We start from the raw sequence: 18,291 nt of genomic DNA, 5'->3' as shown, positions 1-18,291 counted from the left end.
TAAAGTTCTTTTTTTTTTTAAAAAAAAAAACAACCAAAAGACAAAAGTCCGTTTAATAGCCTGTTTGCTCCCTTCCCTATTCCTAAGTGTTCAGCCCTCAGTTTCACATCAGTAGAACTGTACAGTACTGTACAGTAGAACTGTACTTCTGTTTGCAGTTTCAGTAAGACGAGAACATGTGACCTCTGTTGTCAGAGGGGTTCTTGCTAATTGCAGTCCCATAAAAGCAACAGAACTTCCCTCCTCAGGAGTGAGTTTGACTCTGGGTGGACTATCTCGCTGCATATTTGCGCCCTCAACTGATTTTAGTGGAATAGTGTTCTTAAGTCAAAGCAGTGACGAGAGTCATGTTCACAGTTCGGATTTAGCACTTAATGAGCTTTCATTTGTCTTACCCTCATATGTTTGAGGCAACATGACAGTCTTTTTAACACAAAATAGATTGCACAAAGCCTCACGGAATTTCTCGGCTACAAAAAAATACATGACTGGGTCAAAGGCACCATTTAGACTCGTGAGGCAGGAAGTGATGCGGTTACTGAGGGCTAGAATACGCTGTGTTTCACAGGAAGTTTTGGTCCCATTGTAATGGAGAATGTAAATGTAGCGATTGACATGATAAGGTACAAAGCAAACCAGAAAGATCATCAGGACCATGATGATCATTTTGATAGCTTTTTCCTTTAGGTGTTTCTCAACTCTGTTCCCACTCTTCAGGCTTCGGATGATTAGTAAGTAGCAAGTCACTGTAGTAAAAAATGGGAAGGTGAATGCCACTGCTAAGGACACAAGAGCATGACGTGATGCCTTTTCTCTGTAGAGCTGCAGGCAGATGGTTGTGTTGTTCATCTCAACTGTCTGCACACTGAGCAGCAGAGGTGCCATTGCAACCCCAACTATAACCCACAGGAAGGCACATGCCAAATGGGCATAAAGGGACCTGCGGAGCTTGATGGACTTTACAGGGTGCACAATGGCTAGGAAACGGTCAACGCTGATACACATGAGGAAGTAGATACTGGCATACATGTTGAGGTAAAAAAGGAAGCCAGTGAGTCTGCATGGGATCTCACCAAATGGCCAATGATTACCAGAAAAATGGTACACCAGCCGGGTGGGAAGTACCAGCACAAAGGACAGGTCAGCCACAGCAAGATGCATCAGGAAAATGTTGGCAGGTGTGCCTGACTTTTGGTCCCGGATGAAGAGCCAAAGAGCCAGGGCATTGCCAACAAAAGCCAGGATGAAGTCCAGGAAGTAGAAAGTGGCAAAAAGGATGTTCTCAAGGTGTGTCTCTTTGCCACATTGCTCTGACGTTTCCAAAGAGAAATTTGTTTGAGTTGAGCAATTGAAGAGGAGGCTTGAGGGATCTCCTGGGCCATTCATTTTTCACCACGGTTTTGAAGGAAAAAAACCCCAAAAACCTGAAAGAATTGAGACAGTATGTTACGAAAGAGCCTGGTTTTATGAAGAAAAAAAAAAACAAACAAACCCAAAAAACCCACCCAAAAAAGGATACATGGAAATCGGTGATGTCTCCTGTTTGCTAATTTTGGTATTTAATACAACAGGTCAGTCTGAGTTTAAACCCTTATATTTGAAATTCTGAATACCTCCTGCTCGGCTGGGTTTTCCAGACCATTAATTTCTGTTGAAGGAGCCACTATAAAGAGCTAGGTAGCTGATTATGAGCTTGTCTCCAGCCTGTGCTGAGATCAGTTTAATAACAGAGTAGTAGAATGCTTATGTGTCTGGTTAATGGAAGAGTGGAAGTGGGTTCTGTATGTCTAGCTAGAAAGTATTTGCTATGTTTAATTTGAAAGCCTGATTCAGGAGTCAGCTTTTCTGAGCACAGGTATCTGTTGTAAGATGACCTAGCTTAGAATATCTGTCTTCTTCCTAGAAGAGGTGGAAGACAGATCAGGTATTGCTGTTATTAAAAAAACCGCAGGGTTCCTGAAAATCTTTCAGAATTATTTTAGTCTGAAGTGCTGTATTTAAGGCCAATGCATCTAGTTCTGATATAGGAGGAAACTTTTCAGATGGGTAGCAGCATCTCATTTGAACAGCAAAAAGCAGTGAATTGACTCAGAAAAGATTATTAGTAATGCCCATGCTGTCTGTTACTTGTCAAAGTGTCATCCTTCCCTGCAGCTTTCTTCTTCCCCCAGCATAACTCTTTCTCCCTTCCTCCCTCAGAAGCCTGAACTCCACTGTTGCTTATCCAGGGCCTATTCAAAGTAGCAGCTTAGTAAAACTGAGCTTAGCTTTGCCAGTCTCTCTGTTGTCTGCAGGCTCCTGAACAGCATCAACAAAAGGTGGTAAGATTTTCTGGGCACCTACCCATGGCTTTTTATACATTTCTCATTTGTGGGTATAGGTGATAGGGAATTGCAAGCAGTCTGAGTTTCCAGCATTGCCTCTGTTTCTTGGATTCCTCAGAGGTGTTGTGATACGTGCAGCAGTACCTCTATTGTGCTCACCATTGCATTTTGTGCTGATTGACCATTTCTCCATAATACTCAATACATCTTTAAATACATCCATTTTCCTCTACTGAGGTTAAAATTTTAAGATGCTTGCTGACATTGGTAGACCAAAATTTTAGTCTCGGGCACAAGCTAAGCTATATGTTGAAATCTTACATCGTTAGACAGTTGATCCAAGGCATTACTCAATGCATCCAGCTTTCCAACAAAGCTGATTATTCAGATGTCTAAAAATATTGGTGGCTAATCGAGAAACTGAAATGGGATTGAGAACAGACCGATGTATTGGAAAAGGTAAACAAAATTCCAAGGTTGCTGTTACTTTCAGGTGGACAGAAGAGTGCAATAGCTAGAGCTGAATGTGCTGGACCACTTCTGTTTAGTTCACAGTCGAAGAGACAAAAGTCAACAGAAGGGAGACTGAATGAAATTCAGAAACTGAAATTTCTTCGTATGACCACAGAGGGGCCTTCTTACTCCATGCATTGCCTAGATACCCCGCATGTTTATGGCACAAAAAAAGGCTCTGGGTTTGAGTGCATAGGTACTCACTGCCTACTGCCAGCTGCATGCTTCTTTGTAGTCCTAGAGATGGCAACAAATTATTATCTTGGAATTACTAGAAGTGCATGTGCAAGGAAGACTGTATAGCCCTTTCCCCAAGGGATGTTTTATCTATAAAAATACATGTGAAATCTTGCTTTCATGTACAAAAGGAAAATTCCCTGTTGGAATTTTCCATGTGAATTTCCTGGGTTTGCAGAGGAGCACGCCATTTTTGTTCCTAGTGTTTATTTGTTCCTTACAAAGTAAAACCTGCAAGTATTTTTGAACACAAGATTTTGAAGTTTGTATGTGGTAGTAATGTTGAATGCTCAAATACTTGTCCCCCCTGGGTGGAATTAGTTTAAATATGTATTTTTCTACTGCATCCCAAAGGAGAAATACAGTGAGACCATGCCTTTTTACTGACTGTTTATTTACAATGGTACCTATCACCTGATGTTCTGGCTATGTAGCCTTTTTTGTGCCATGCACTTCATTTAAATATGCAAAAAAATTAAATCAGGTGATCTTTATAGACACACACCTGTCAGTGACCAGGTGGTCTGATGGCTAAGCATTACTCTATACATGGTTGTGACACCACTGAGAAAGCAGTAAATGCTGGCTTGGACCAGTTGAAAAGGCAGAAGCAAGGGTTGTCTTATGGAACTGACAAGGATGTCTCTTGTCTTAATGATGATTTAAGTCAGTTCAGGAAGTGAAGGAGTAAGCAGACTTTTTCCCTGTTTACAAGCTAAAAACTAGGGGTTTAACAGCATGATGCATTGAACAGATTCTATTTAAGCTGATTTCCTAAGGACGATCTTTGGAATTCAGGTTCAGCTGAGTGTCAGTGCCAGACTTGGAATAGCCAAGACTTAAACGTAGAGAGTTTTGTCCTCACTGCAAAGTACTGTGGGGTGGAGTAGAAAAAAGAATGTCAGAGCTGTCTAGAAGCCCAGTATGTCAGTGTCAAGAAGTGGGAGGCTTAGAGCTAATGATAAAATGGAAATAAATTCAGTCTTTTCATATGACTGCCTTCATAGGAGAGCTGCTGTTACCTAATTTACTTTTTAAAGGAAGGTGAAGGGAGGTGTTTTTCATTGCCTGGTTAGAAATCATAGAAAAGGGAGGTGGGCCTCTCTCTAATTTTGCTTGCGTTTTAAATTAGAAGGTAATTTTAATAAATTTTTAAATTTTCTTTACAGTTCTGTTTGTTGACTTGAAAATTGTCATGTAGCACTTGAGTAGCTTAAGAAAAAAGCTGATGTGTTGCTAGGGTTAATTGTTGAACTTATTTTTAGGATTGATGTGTTTTCAACAAAATGCTACAACTTCACGTCAGTAATATTTCTTGGTGTATTTGTAATTGCAGATAGTGTGGAAAGCCCTTTGCTGTTATTTACAGCTCCACTTCTGTTTCGCCTGGGTTTATCCTATCAATTTAAAATAAATATATTTAATTTTTAGTGTTTTCTTGGTTTTGGTTTGTTATGCTTACAAAAAAAGCACTTAAAGTCCTAGAAAGCTTCTTGTACTAGTCTGTATGAATGCTAAGAGCAAACTAGAAACCTTCCCAAATGACCTACAATGTGTAGTTTGTGCTAAGCTATATGGTGCAAGATGCTTTCACTCCACAGACAGAAAACTCTTTTAGGAGTCTGGCTCATTGTCCAATAATTTCCGCTTGGATTGCACTCTTGGTGTTGTGCGAATATTTCGTGATTTACGTATAGCTAAACAGAGCACTATTCTGGAATGAGCCATTATCCCAGGCCTCCAAGGGCTGAGCTGTAATGGGGATGTCACTGCTCGTTTGAAATGCATGCATACTGACCGTATTTTACGCCCTGTTTCTCTTCTGCTCAAAACCAAGCAAGATAACAATCCACAAGGCTGTCAGTATAGAAACAACGTGATTACTCTTTCAGCAGATGCTCTACCTATCATTAATGAAACAATTAATAAGCAGAAGAAATAGCTCATCATAATGCAGATAAATTTGAAGTGTATGTTAGGGTTTGTGGTGGATTTCAGAAATTCCCATTCTTGCTCTCAGCTAGAGCACTTTCTGGTTTGGGCATATGCTAGTTTCTGAGTTTTTATGATTATGGTTGTAGTGTCTTGTCAAATGGGAGTGTCTCCTATCTTTCACTGAAAGTGTTCTTCATTAGAAGTAGCCCACTTCTGACTGAAATTATTCTCCTGAAAATCACTCCCTGCTGAGCCTCCCACTCTTCAGCTGAAACACTTGTTTCTTGTGAGCATCAAAGCAGTGTCAGAGAGCACTGGACATACCATACAACTGTCAGTTTTCCTGGCACAAATGGATGTACATTAGGTACAGAAGTTTGAAAACTTTTATGTTTTGGAGGAGTGATGTAAAGAAGAGTGAGGAAATTGTTCTCTGAAGTTCAAAAAATGCTGCCCGTTCTTAGTTTCAAACATTTCCGTTATATTCATCCTCCTCTGTGTGTATGTCTTTCCACCTCACTGACACCAGCTAAAACTAATACCACTAGGAAAGCTCCTTCATGATTCTGCTGACAGAAGTTTGTCTCTTACCTCTTTACAGTGCAGTCCTATGGGTGGAGTATAGGGTCCTTTTGGGGAAAATCTTGAGGAACTCCTTCTGACGACAGCAAACCAAATAGAAGCAGCAACGGTGAAAACAACAAGATGATCCAAAAAGAGCACACAGTTGCAGAGTTGCTGAGGGTGGAGAGGGGAGCCCCTCTATATAGCGTCCTTCTAGCTCTGATAGCACATTATCAGCTCGGTCACGCAACAGAGCAGGGGAGAGGACACCCTAGCACTGAAGAGCAGTCTTCATCCCAGCTGAGCCCTTGGCACAGGGGTTGCTGCTGCTGTTATAGATATGAATATACTGTATGAATATTCCAGTGTTCATGGTGCTTACTAAAGGCGGCTACTGAACTCCCAGCCGTGAACACAGACTTCTTGGAGTCCCTTGATTATTTTAGGAGGGTGGAGAGAAGCATTGTTTGGGGGAAGTGTAGTATTAATAGATACAACAGGACATTTCAGAACGGGATAATTCCATAATGGTGGGAGTGGGAAGGGGGAGAAGGAGAGGGGCGGCTGCTATGGTAACAGCTTAGCCTGTCCAACACTTCCCTTTGCTTGCAATAGAGGAGGGTCTATGGGATGCAGAGAGGGTTTGTGAGTGGGGAGGGGTTGATAATGGTTTATCAGTGCAAATGGCTGAAGGCATCTTATTCAGCTGAATGAGAGGGGTCTCTTTCAGGACACTTGCTTCAGGGTCCCTATGTCCTGCCCCGTATAATTACTCTGCATTTGACAGTGCTGAATAAAATTGATGCCTTTATGCTGAGATGAGCACAGCTGCATGTTTCCTTATAATGGGGTGCTGTCTGCTTTTTCTGGACTCCGTCTGGGCAGACAGTAGTTCCAGCCCTGGAGAGAGACACTTACTGACAGGAGGACTCAGATTTGGAGAGAATAATAATGATACTTAGCACTTAGACAGGCGCCTGCCAGCTGAGGGTCATAAATGTTTGAGGTCTCACAACAACATCTGTGTTGTATTCTTATCCCCATTTTACAGATCTAAGGGTAAGTGATTCATCACAGCAGAATTTTGGAGGGGGCCCTGCAAAGAACCCACTACTTCAGCCATAAATCTACCCTTCCCATCTGAACTTTTCCTTTTGTCTAGTATCTTTTGAGAATGACCTGTAAATCTCAGCGAGTGTTTCACTTAGTGATACAGTGAAAGGAATTAAGCAGGCTTGTCTATTTTGGGACAAAGAAACCCACAGAAGTCATTCCTCTGTCATTTTTGGTTTTTTATAAATTCTTTCCAGCCTGCAGCATTGCAGCTAGAGGGGTAGGTAATAGGCAAGTAAATGGAACAGCTTCTGCTCAGAGCCTCCAGATATTGGGATGAAATTGGTGGATTCCATCAGCCTTTACAGAAGTTTTTTATGCCTTTGGCCAGGCTTTTCTACCAGAAATTTGGCTTATCTACCTGTTCAGGACCGTACTTACAATATCTTCTAGAACATGTGATAGGAACACAGTTATATTTGCCACATAAAATTGCAAAATTGTATAGTTCTTTATTTTCTTTAACTTAGGACTAAAAGGAATTTGTAGGCAGAAGAGGTAGTATTCAGTGGTCTCTTGTTTGTCTTAGCTATTGAAGACTAAGGAATCCAGCCATGGTAAAGGCATTCGAGCAATGTGCTTTGGTTTAATATTGTTTAGCCTGGAGAAGAGGAGGCTGAGGGGAGACCTTATCGCTCTCTACAACTACCTGAAAGGGGGTTGCAGAGAGGTGGGTGTTGGTCTCTTCTCCCAAGTGACTAGTGACAGGACTAGAGGAAATGGCCTCAAGTTGCGACAGGGGAGGTTCAGGCTAGACATTAGGAAAAAGTTCTTCACTGAGAGAGTGGTGAAACATTGGAATAGGCTGCCCAGGGAGGTGGTAGAGTCACCCTCCCTGGAGGTATTCAAGGAGCGTGTGGATGTGGCATTGTGGGATGTAGCTTGATGGACATGGTGCTGTGTGGTGTTGGGTGGGTTGTGGCTTGTTATTGTTGTTGTGTGGCGTGGGGTTTGTGGTTTTTTTTTTTTTTTTGGTGGGTTTTTTGATGTTGTGTGTTTTTTATTTCTTTTTTTTTTTTTTTTTTTTTTTTCCCCAGGTTGGACTCGATGATCTTACAGGTCTTTTCCAACCGTACTGATTCTGTGATTCTGTAATATTTTTTATTCTCTCTCCTCAACTCTCTCCCAGTGCTGTAATGCCTCTGTTGTGGCTGGATCCCATAGTTAGTAATAGAGAGAGGGTGTTGCCACCTTCCCTTGCCCTTGTCTCAAAAGGATCTAGAAGAACGGGAAAGGATATCTAGAAGAATGACAGGGTGGTATCCCTGATGGGACATAAATCAGTGAATGTTGGAGGAGCGTTCTAAGGAAATACAACTCTGTGACTGCTCTATCCACATATTCTTTTCGTTGCAACTAGTGTGAAAGATAGGATACTAAACTAAATTATGTTTAGTCTGACCTCAGAAGATGCTTCTTCTGTTACATAAAGTACATCCTACGGCATGCACTGTGCATTGTTTTAGGAGAAAGAATTTATTAATATTTTATTTTCTTTACTTTGTTCAACCAGGCATCTGTGCAGGCCATGCCATAACCGAGAAAAAGCTAAGGGACTGGGCAAGTACATCTGTCAGAAGTGCCACTTGATAATTGATGAACAGCCTCTGATGTTTAAGAATGATTCCTACCATCCAGATCACTTCAACTGCACTCACTGTGGGTATGTTCTCATATTCTAAACTCTGACAAAAAAGGAGAGACATGAACAATACAGTTAGCAGTGCAGTGCTTTCCAAGGCCTAAACTTTGCTGCTCTCACATTGCTGAACAAGCAGAAATTGTGTCAGGAGAAATGGAAGGAAGTTTGGAAAGCCTACAGGAACTTTAGCTTTATTTTGCCATTCAATGTTCTTTTATCCTAAACTTGAATGACACTATTTTATACTGAAAATGAAAATAGTTCCTTGGTATGAACTTACCTGAAAGGCTGTGTGCAGATTACAATAATAGTGTTGTCCAAAGATAGCTGTTGCCAGGCTATGCAAAATAGTTTCACTTTGCTTCCTGGATAGAAAAAAAAAGATGACTTGGTGAGCTGTGTCAGTCTTCTGGCACAGTCCATTACCATGCTGATACCTGTCGGACCTGAATTACTTACCATGAAGGCAGTATAATCAGAGCACAGTACTGCCCTGGAATGGGTAACAGTGCTGAAAAAGAAAGTAAATGGCTCAGTGCTGATGGTCCTTGTGCCTGAGCTATCCCATTCAAAGATAGCTTGAGTCTTTGCATGACACTGCATTGTTCCATGTAAGTGCATCTCATATTTCTGCCGAAGATATGATATTCTGCATATGTTCTCTTGTCTGGCAAACTGAGAAAGCAATTTTAGAAAGATGAGTTGACAATAACTGTATTTCACTAGCTTAATTTAATGACTCTGTATTTGTTGCATGAATGTTGCCAAAGTATGTTAACTTCCAAACGTCATCTCAGGCACTGAAGAGCTTCACTTGGTGTTCTTAGTTGAGGGACATGTTTGTGTTTTCAGGAAGGAGCTGACTGCTGAGGCCCGGGAACTGAAGGGAGAACTGTATTGCCTGCCCTGCCACGACAAGATGGGAATCCCCATCTGTGGAGCCTGCCGCAGGCCCATTGAGGGACGAGTGGTCAATGCTCTGGGAAAGCAATGGCATGTTGAGGTGAGGCCTCTCTGAATCTGAAACTTCCTTCAGGAGCCATTTTGGAAGAGGGCTAGTGCTAGTTGGAAGCTGTAGACATTTACGTGATCTGTAGCATATGAATTCAGACAAAAAACAGTTGCTTATGTTTCGGATTGTCTTCACCTTATGTGAATGAATGAGTACAGCAGGGTCATCAGTGTTGCCTAAGAAAGCTATGCTTTCACAACAGTAATAACCTTAATTGTAAAAGGCCTGAGTTGCATTGAAAAGATTCTTGCAGAATATGGTTCACTGAACAGCATTTATTAGTAATAAATTTACATATTTACTATGATGTACTTAGACATATCCTCTCCAACCCCAGTTAACAGGTTCATAACAGTGTTAGAATTTGTAATGTAGGCAAAGTCAGTGCAATTCTTGCTTTTTAAGCCTTTTCAGCTCATTGTTTCTATAACTTTCAGCTGAGTCGTCATAGCTTGCTCTGAAGTTTTTTAGTGATTTAAGCCTCCTAGGGCTCATTTGAAGTGCATTCATACCAACCATGTTTTATGTTCCTGTTTCTCTTCTCTAAAACAAGCAAGGTAATAGTCCGCAAGTCTATCAGTATAGACACAAGATGACTGCCCTTTCAGCAGGTCTTCTACCTATCTTTAATATAATCCTCAATTACTATAGTAGACTAAACATTTCTTTACTGTGAGTCGTGGATGCCCCAACCCTGGAAGTGTTCAAGGCCAGGTTTGATGGAGCTTTGAGCAACCTGATCTGGTGGAAGGTGTCCCTGCCCGTGGCAGGGGGGTTGGAACTAGATGATCTTTAAGGTCCCTTCCAACCCAAACCATTCTGAGAGTCTATGATTAAGTGTCTCGTATTGAACCATTGTTTGTAGCCATGCAAGTTTTTCCACCGGTGGTGGAAAAGTCACTTCGCCTGCCACTGAATGTCTTCTTTTCTTTTACAGCATTTTGTTTGTGCCAAATGTGAGAAGCCATTCTTGGGGCACCGACACTATGAGAAAAAAGGACTGGCTTATTGTGAAACTCACTATAACCAGGTAAATTCTGCTATATATATTGTAGGTACTTGCTCTGACTGGCAAATGCTTTTTTGCATTTTACATATAGAAAGCTATGCAGATTTTGCATAATCTGAATTTGTAGAGGCAATGCAATATTAAGAAATTAGTGAGATTTAACAGAAGAAATAGTTTTTCTTGGTAGATGTGAAAAGTGATGCTGAGAACAGACTAGAAATGTCTTGGGGATATTGATTTCACTTTGTGCCATTGACAGAAAAAAACACTGACCATGGGTTGTGATTAAAATCCCTGTAATTCTACTCCAAAACTATTTGTGTAGACTTCTTTGATAATTACTTGCTTCCATGGGCCTAAGATAAATGTTGTGCTGTTTAAAGCGTAAGAAAAGTATGTTTCAAAAGCCAAACAAAACCTATTTTTTCTGTATGACTCTACTAACAGCTATGAGTTTGGCATTTTCTTCTGTCAGATAAATTACTCTCTTTCTTTCATAAAAGGTAAGTGCTACTGTTTTGAAAGTAGCTCTAGGGTTTATTTTGATGTTTATAGTTAAGCATCAGGAGATGTTTGTCTACAGTAAGCATCATATTCTACTGATCCTCTTTTCTCCAATTGACACATGTACAGGACTTTAAGATCACACAACAGTGGTAGAGTGTGAGGCATCAACAAAAAAGGTTTTGTAGTATTAGTGTGGTATGAGATCCAAAGAGACATAGACTATTTGGCAAGTGTATGAGAAGTTATTCAGAAGATTTAAATTGGTATATTTGGGGGCTACTGCAATGTCTGGGAATTCTTTGATTGTTAGGATTTAATGTTCACACCAGCTGTGTAATTTGGGGAGCATGAGTAGTCAGTAACATGAGTTCTGTTCTTACTTCTTTTGCTGTGCAGCTCTTTGGAGATGTCTGCTACAACTGCAGCCACGTGATAGAGGGAGATGGTAAGATTTGTTCTCTCCTTGTTTTGGGTTGCTGTCCTCTTTCCATTTGTTAGTGCAGCTGTTGCAGTCCCACAGTTGCAAGGCACCAGTGTTTCTTTTCACATCTGGCCTCATTTGAATTTGGATACAAAATCTGAATTCAAATAATCGGGCAGTTTCCTCTTATTTTGTGCTTTTGCTTTTGCAGTGGTGTCAGCTCTTAACAAGGCCTGGTGTGTGAATTGCTTCTCCTGCTCCACCTGCAATATCAAGCTTACACTGAAGTAAGTCAGTGTTTATATTTTGTACCATATGAGACATTTGTCCCTAAGGCAGGGTATCAGCTTGGGGCAGCTGTAGGCCACTGCCTCTCTGAGGGGCAATATACCTTTTCTCTGTCAGAGCAGGTGCTTATAATTCCACTGATTTCAGAACTAAAAGGGAGCTGGAACTCAGCATCCTCTCTGATTTATTTTCCTTCATTAATCTATTCTGTAAGAAGGTTGGATAAGAGGAGAACTCATTCAACAGTGCAGGGGGAAGGCTTTAAACTTCAAGTCACTGTCCTGAAATACCTGCAGCCTCCATGCCACCTTAGTCTGGATGCTCCCCTCAATGACAGTATTTGCAATTGTGTAGATTATTTTGAAAGAAAATATTATGCTAGTTACCTCAAATATGTAGAAGAGGGACAGAAAACAAAGCAATCCTATGTTTTTCCTTTCTCAGGTTCAAACCCTTATCCTACTATGCTGGGTTGGCCCCACTGGCCTTGTAGATGAAGGAGCTCTAATTCATCACAAAGAGGACCTTTAAAGTGACACTTCCATTCCACGATAACAACATTTTTATTCTAGACTGTTACATGCAATTATATAGTAAAATCTCGCTCCTTATTTAACTAGCAATACTAAAGACCATATTTCCTTGATAAGAACCCAACCTCTGTACTTACATGACCAGATGAGGAAGTGAGTTAACAATACATGGAGTAGAACATGAACAACAGCATTTATGTATGTGCACGGAGACTTGATTTAGTGAAGCACACAGTTCGCAAATACCATTTTAATAGGCCGCTGTTCTTTGTGTTAAAGGAATAAGTTTGTGGAGTTTGACATGAAGCCTGTATGCAAGAAGTGCTATGAGAAATTCCCTCTGGAGCTGAAGAAACGCCTGAAGAAGTTGTCAGAGCTGGCATCCAAGAAGGCACATCCCAAAGCTCTGGATTTAAACTCTGCTTAAACAGGTCTGTCAGTCTCCTGACTGCACTCTTGCAGTCATAAGCTGCTGTTCACAGCAGCTGTTGATTACAGAGGCAATTACTAAAACCAAGTGAAACCAAAGATAAGTAGTACCTTCCTCTGCTTCTGGTAACGTAGCTTGCATATTGACTATCCCTTTTCTCAAGCAATTTTCTGTTAACACTGACAGAAAGAGGAGTATGATTTCTGCTTGAGCAGTTTACAGGATAGTTACTAATTTGCTAATAACAACTTACCTGCCTTTGTGGAATTGTATACAGTCTTTCCTTCCTCAATTGAACTGTAGTTCTCTCTCCATTCCTCTATAGTCTAAGGAATTTGGAAACAGTGGTTGAGTGTAGGCATGGAAGAAACATGTGATTTGCTCTTTTTCAGTTAAAGTATAAAAATTTCTCTTCTTACCCTGGGTGAAGACATTTTTAATGTTTTTAATATGTGGGCAAATATTCTGAAAGCTGTCACTCTTTGCTACATGCAAAATGTTCTGGTCTTTCTCCAGATTCCTACTGAGCATACACAGATACTGTACAGTCCTTCTGGTTTGGAGGTTTACTGGGAAAGCCCAGGAACCAATAGTTACGGCATCTGCACTGCCCACTTGTCTGGCTTAGGTCCACTGTTAAGACAGCTGAAGAGGTTTGCTTTGCTGCTTCCCTGTTCAGTACTAAGAAGATTTCAATTGTCAAGACCATGTCAGCCTCTTCAGCCTTTGGCTCTCCTTAAGGAGGAGGTGGCTAAGGGAAATGAAAGGTTTTGTTAGAAACTGACACTATAATTTTCTTGGTTTGTTCTCTACTACTACATGGGTACTAGAGCTTCTAGTGGTCAACATAAAGCATGTCCTATCCACTGGCATAGCTGACATTTCTTGAGGCAACGTGGCTGGAGCCTTGGTTATTCTTTTGCATGATGAAATCAAATTGATAATAAGGTACCAATTTAAGTGCTTCAGTTTCCCCATCCTTCTCACTTTATTTGAAAGATGAGATAATGCTTGTTGGTCACGTTCCAGAAAGCCCAATTACATGAAGGGGTTGCTAATATTTACAGTTTGTAGCAAGTGTGGTCTTACGCAGAAAAAAAACAGGAAGTCTTTTTCTTAAAAATTTCAAATAAGAGTTTCCCATCACCTTTCTTCTTATGACCTGAGTTTACATAAGGAGAGGACCTCAGACATGACTGTACATCTTAAGCATATAGTTCTGCTTTGTAGTTTTGCCTGTCACTGGTGGAGTTTCACTGGTCTTACTGTATCTGCTAGTACAACTCAACATGCTGAGAAATTTACTGGTTTTGAACATTCTCAATATTTCTTTAGGGGTGAGCCATCAGCAGTGCTGTTCCTGAGCCCACCTGTGTGTTGTATATTCACGGCGAGCTTCTGAGACCTCTGGAGATGTCCCCATAGTTTCTTGTGCTGAACTAAGCTGGGCAGCCTGAAAATCCCTTTCCCTGAATAGTTGGAGACTGTGCCTGCCCTTTTGTGAGGTGGACAGGATGAAAGGCACTGCTGTCCCTTGCATGATTTAAATCTTCCAAAAAGTGGTTAGTTTAGCAGGTCAAATGAAGACTGCAGTTGGGCATAGGCACCAACATGTACCTCCCAGTGAATTAGCTAGCACGAAGTTAAAGCTTCCTCACTTTGTGTGTGTGTGAGCAGCAACTGGATTGGGGCAATAATCTACCTTAAAATTGTCCACACTGCCATCACACTCTGCTCAGGATAGATCTAAAGATAATAGCTAAAGCATTGGTAGCTGTTAACATGCTTTCTGTTGCTACTACCCATGAAACTGCACCGTGATATCACGGCAGTGGTGGGCAATCCTGGTTAACTGTGCAGATAGCAATCCCACATGCAAGACCATCTCTTAGATACTTACTGGCTTTACTAATTCAATTTCCTTCAGCTGCTTTGCTTTTTGTTGCTGTAAGTTACCATAAACTTTTAACTGGGGTATACTGCATCCACTATAACACTGATGAGGGGATAGGATAGGCCTAATTTTAGCAGTAGAACTCTTCCATCCTCTTCTGACCAATATGCACTGTAGATTACAGTAATAGTAGCTGCTTTTGTCACTGCTTTAGGAGAACATGTGGCTAGTCGCTGTTCTCTCACCAGCCTTTAAATGGTCTTTTAGTTAAGGGCACAAAGAGCAGCATGTCTTTTGGTGCAGTAATATGTGGCCACTGCAAAGACCAGTCTTGTAAGCCTATTCTTTGGCCTTTTTTTCACAGCATGAAACACAAGAACTACTGATCTAGGTGCAGTTTGGTTTGTTATGCAGATTCTTCTCAGCATAAAACATTCAGGGCTGTTCCTATAATCTTAGTCACAGGCCACATCTAATGCTAAATCTGGGCAGCTGTGATCTTCAGCCTCCTGGGAAGGTGGTGGAGGAACACACAGCCATATAGCTACTGGTAAATATGGAAAGACTGTGTAACTAGCAGGCAATAGGCAATATTCTTTCAGTGGCCACTCTCAAGTTCAGCAATGGAAAAATGCATGTATGTAGAGGTGAATGGAATTACCTTTGTACTGCAAGTAGAGGTTTAGCGTGTGCTGTCACTTTGTCTCATATTAGAAATTCAGTAGACCTAGTGAAATTCAGTGTTCAAAGGACAATTGATATCATTCTCTTTAATAAGCTGTTTAGTTCTCTAGGATTTGGATTATGTCCTTATCTTCAGAGCATTTCCCAAAATTATTGGGGGAAAAAACTCATCATAATCCCTGATCTCTATATTAGCAGAGGGTGATGTTCTCTTAGTATCTCTTAATTTATTAATTTTTCACAATTATTTTTCTCATACTCCTGCTGCCCATAGCCTACAATGTGCAGAGTTACAGTGGTGAATATTACTGACATACCTTTTGTGGGACAGTGGAATTGAAGGAGTAGGAGAAATAACCATAAATAGTTTAAATAAATGCATCTCCCTCTACTTCTTTGAGTCCACTTTTTAAGAACTAAGTAGAATATGATGCGGACTTACGAATTCTCCTTAGTGTGTTGATAGGCTGTCAGGTTGGGGTTTTGGTTTTGGGTTTTTTTTAAATAAAGTCAAGGTCTCAGTCAGAAATAAGCTGCATGCTTTTTTCCATTGCTGTAAATAGACCTGCTGGCCAAATTCATCCTAGGTATCACACCACTGGAGAGTATAGATTTATATCAAGGTTGAACTTGGCTCAGAAGTCTACACTTACTAAAAGCTGTTGTCTCATTATATACATATATAGTTTACATTCATATTTATACATACTGAATTAAAATCACTAATATTCACTGAGTACACTTGAAAATGGTTTTGCTTTTAGAAACCACAGTATGTGAAGCTTGTTTGTATTCAAAGGGTATGTTAATCACCTGCAATCTTTCTTTATGGCAACCTAATCTGCTCTCTAGGGTTTGCATCCTGGTCTTTATTTTTCCAGCAGTCTGTGCAATGTAGGCAAATATTGTGCAACCTTCTGTACAGAGAGTTTCTAGATGTCGCATGTTTTGTATTAGATGGTGTGACTGACACTTTTTAAAAAAGTGGTTGGATGGTGAAGGAATAGATTGCAGGCAAATATGTAATAAATGTGGTTGTACTAGTCTGTAAAGCACTATTAAGTGCTGAGGATGGTATAGAGTGAGTAAAAGAATAAGCAGCTACTTGCCTTGGTTCAGTCCTTGATGAGCAGTGTGGATTCTGCACCGTGTGGAGCTCTCATTTTATCATATACTGCTTGTGCTGTTTAACCAAAACATCTGATTGTGGATTGAAATGTTTTAATACTGTACCTTTTTATGTTCCTTTAATAAAGCTAACTGTAATACATTTTATATCTTCACACACAAAAAAAAATGTAAAAAAGTTGTATATTGTACAGTAGAAAAAAAACCCAAACCCCCAAACATTTGCAGTGCTGAGCCAGAGAGCATTACGCACTCTGAGGAGCTCTGGGGATTGCCCAAATCTGATGATGCACTGTTGTGAATTCACATTTTGGATCTCTGCTGCTTCTATGGTGATGTGTTGGTTGATGAGGATGTGTAGAAAGGGGTATCATCCTTTTAGAGGCTGTGCTGTACAAATTGTGCTGTGTATATGGCAAGTAGATGGGATGCTATGGTCATTTACAGGCTGTAGTGGATGTTTGGTAGGTTTAGGTTACATGGATCTGGAGCAAATACTCAATTTTTTGTTAAAAAAGACATTGTAGTTGGTTTTCTGCAGTGTTTATTGAAAAACCAGAAACAATACAGTTTGGCTGCAAAATTTTGAAGTATTGAATGCTTCTCACTTACAGCCAGTTAGACCAGACCTAGGATGACGAAACAACTCAGTGTCATTAGTCTCAAAAGTTTCCATTGCCAGCAATGGGCATTACAGCAGGAATATCTAATTGCTTGCAAAAGGATGAACTATTCTGACAAGTGTGGCACTCATTTAGATGCACAAATAGAGTGGGGCTCTTCCCTGCCACCCATGTACAAAACTCCCATTAGCGTCTGAATTTCACATGCACGCACATCTGAGGGAACAAGAGAACCATTGTGCATACGTTGGCAAATTTGAGAGATCTGGCAGAGCTGCTTTTCCAGCACTGCCAGATCGTGTCTCAAGAAACTTGGTGTGGATGCTTTAAGACATGTCCGTGTTTCACTGTGAGCAAGGGAGGGCTTGTCATTGAGGAAGGAGTACTTGTTCTCTGATGGGGTAAGCATCTAGGCTTACCATCACCACAGTGCATATACGCTTTACATATTCTGAGCACACGCTGGTTCCTGTAGGACCAAAGTTGTGTGTTTACAAAGGTCTGAGAGATGAACAAGTGCTGAATCAACTTTTACCACTCAAAATGCCTGCTAAACAGGAAATAGAAAAGATCAGGAGAAATTAAAGCTATTATTCTTGTCTCGTGAACGAATGTCTGCATAATTCCCAGCTGAGAACACTTTTATAGAGCGGAAAAATATCTCTTCAACAGATGTCTGTTAGACTTCTTTGATTCTCATTTGTACTGAATAGCACATCTCTAACTTGAAATAGGAGGAACTGAGTAAAAGTAATGTACCCAAAATCCAGACCCATTTCAGGGTTTGTTTATGCTTACTAGAAACTGCATAGTAGAAAGTAGTTGTTAGTTTCCAAGTGCATTATAAAATAGGGAAGAAAGAAAACCATCTAATTTAACCAAGGCAATCGTAAACCAGTGGACAGCCTGCAAATTTAGCAGCACACAGGAATGACAGTTCTATTCTGACAGTAACCGGCTGTCATAGTCTACTGTAACTTGCAGCACATAACCTAGCGATAAAAGGATGAAAACCTGCATCTTACCTTTCAAGGTGTCCAGTTATCCTACAACTAAAGGGCCACTCCCTTAGTTCTTTAATTCTCCACTCTTAGAATTTCCAATAACATTACCTTTGTTTGCAAAGACTCAAGGAGTTTATGCATTTGGTAAGAGCATATGCAATAAGGGAACATTTTCTTTCCAAAAGGAAGAAAACTGTTAATGTGTGTCTCTCTTTAAGAATGGAGATTTCAAGTATCAGAAGAGGCTCTCATATCAGGGTTGCTCTGCGTCCCACCCCCATATTACATTAAAATCCAGCTAAACTTTCTCTAAATCTAAAGTCTGAATGGAATTCTTACACTACATCTAAGACAGACAAGTGTTACAGGTATTTGAAAGCACATGCTCACTTGAGCTTCCCTTGTGGTAATGTTTCAGCAACACAGTTCA

At 40.5% G+C, this 18,291-nt stretch overlaps 2 protein-coding genes across 2 annotated transcripts in view; one reads left to right on the top strand and one right to left on the bottom strand.

Annotated features, from left to right (window-relative positions):
* LIMS2 (LIM zinc finger domain containing 2) overlaps window positions 1–15,592 on the top strand; it is a 33,385-nt gene extending 17,793 nt beyond the window's left edge. Inside the window, exons 5-11 of the mRNA XM_059822582.1 lie at window positions 8,200–8,349; window positions 9,181–9,331; window positions 10,278–10,370; window positions 11,253–11,301; window positions 11,489–11,564; window positions 12,378–12,529; window positions 13,864–15,592. Coding sequence (XP_059678565.1) covers window positions 8,200–8,349; window positions 9,181–9,331; window positions 10,278–10,370; window positions 11,253–11,301; window positions 11,489–11,564; window positions 12,378–12,525 — 667 coding nt within the window. The 3' untranslated portion in view covers window positions 12,526–12,529; window positions 13,864–15,592. The remainder of the gene's footprint in view (window positions 1–8,199; window positions 8,350–9,180; window positions 9,332–10,277; window positions 10,371–11,252; window positions 11,302–11,488; window positions 11,565–12,377; window positions 12,530–13,863) is intronic.
* On the bottom strand, window positions 352–1,386 carry GPR17 (G protein-coupled receptor 17). The gene has a single exon (XM_009813924.2). The coding sequence runs from the start codon at window positions 1,384–1,386 to the stop codon at window positions 352–354; it is 1,035 nt and encodes a 344-aa protein (XP_009812226.1).
* Window positions 15,593–18,291: the final 2,699 nt, after the last annotated feature.

Source organism: Gavia stellata, chromosome 11 (assembly GCF_030936135.1).
Source record: "Gavia stellata isolate bGavSte3 chromosome 11, bGavSte3.hap2, whole genome shotgun sequence".
In the NCBI taxonomy this organism is placed as follows: domain Eukaryota; kingdom Metazoa; phylum Chordata; class Aves; order Gaviiformes; family Gaviidae; genus Gavia; species Gavia stellata.
The sequence above is the reverse complement of the archived record's forward strand: the minus strand, read 5'-3'. Positions and strand labels throughout refer to the sequence as shown.

Bases quoted from the DNA above. Each gene is read 5' to 3' on its own strand.
- GPR17 (XM_009813924.2), bottom strand. From the start codon at position 1,386: ATGAATGGCCCAGGAGATCCCTCAAGCCTCCTCTTCAATTGCTCAACT.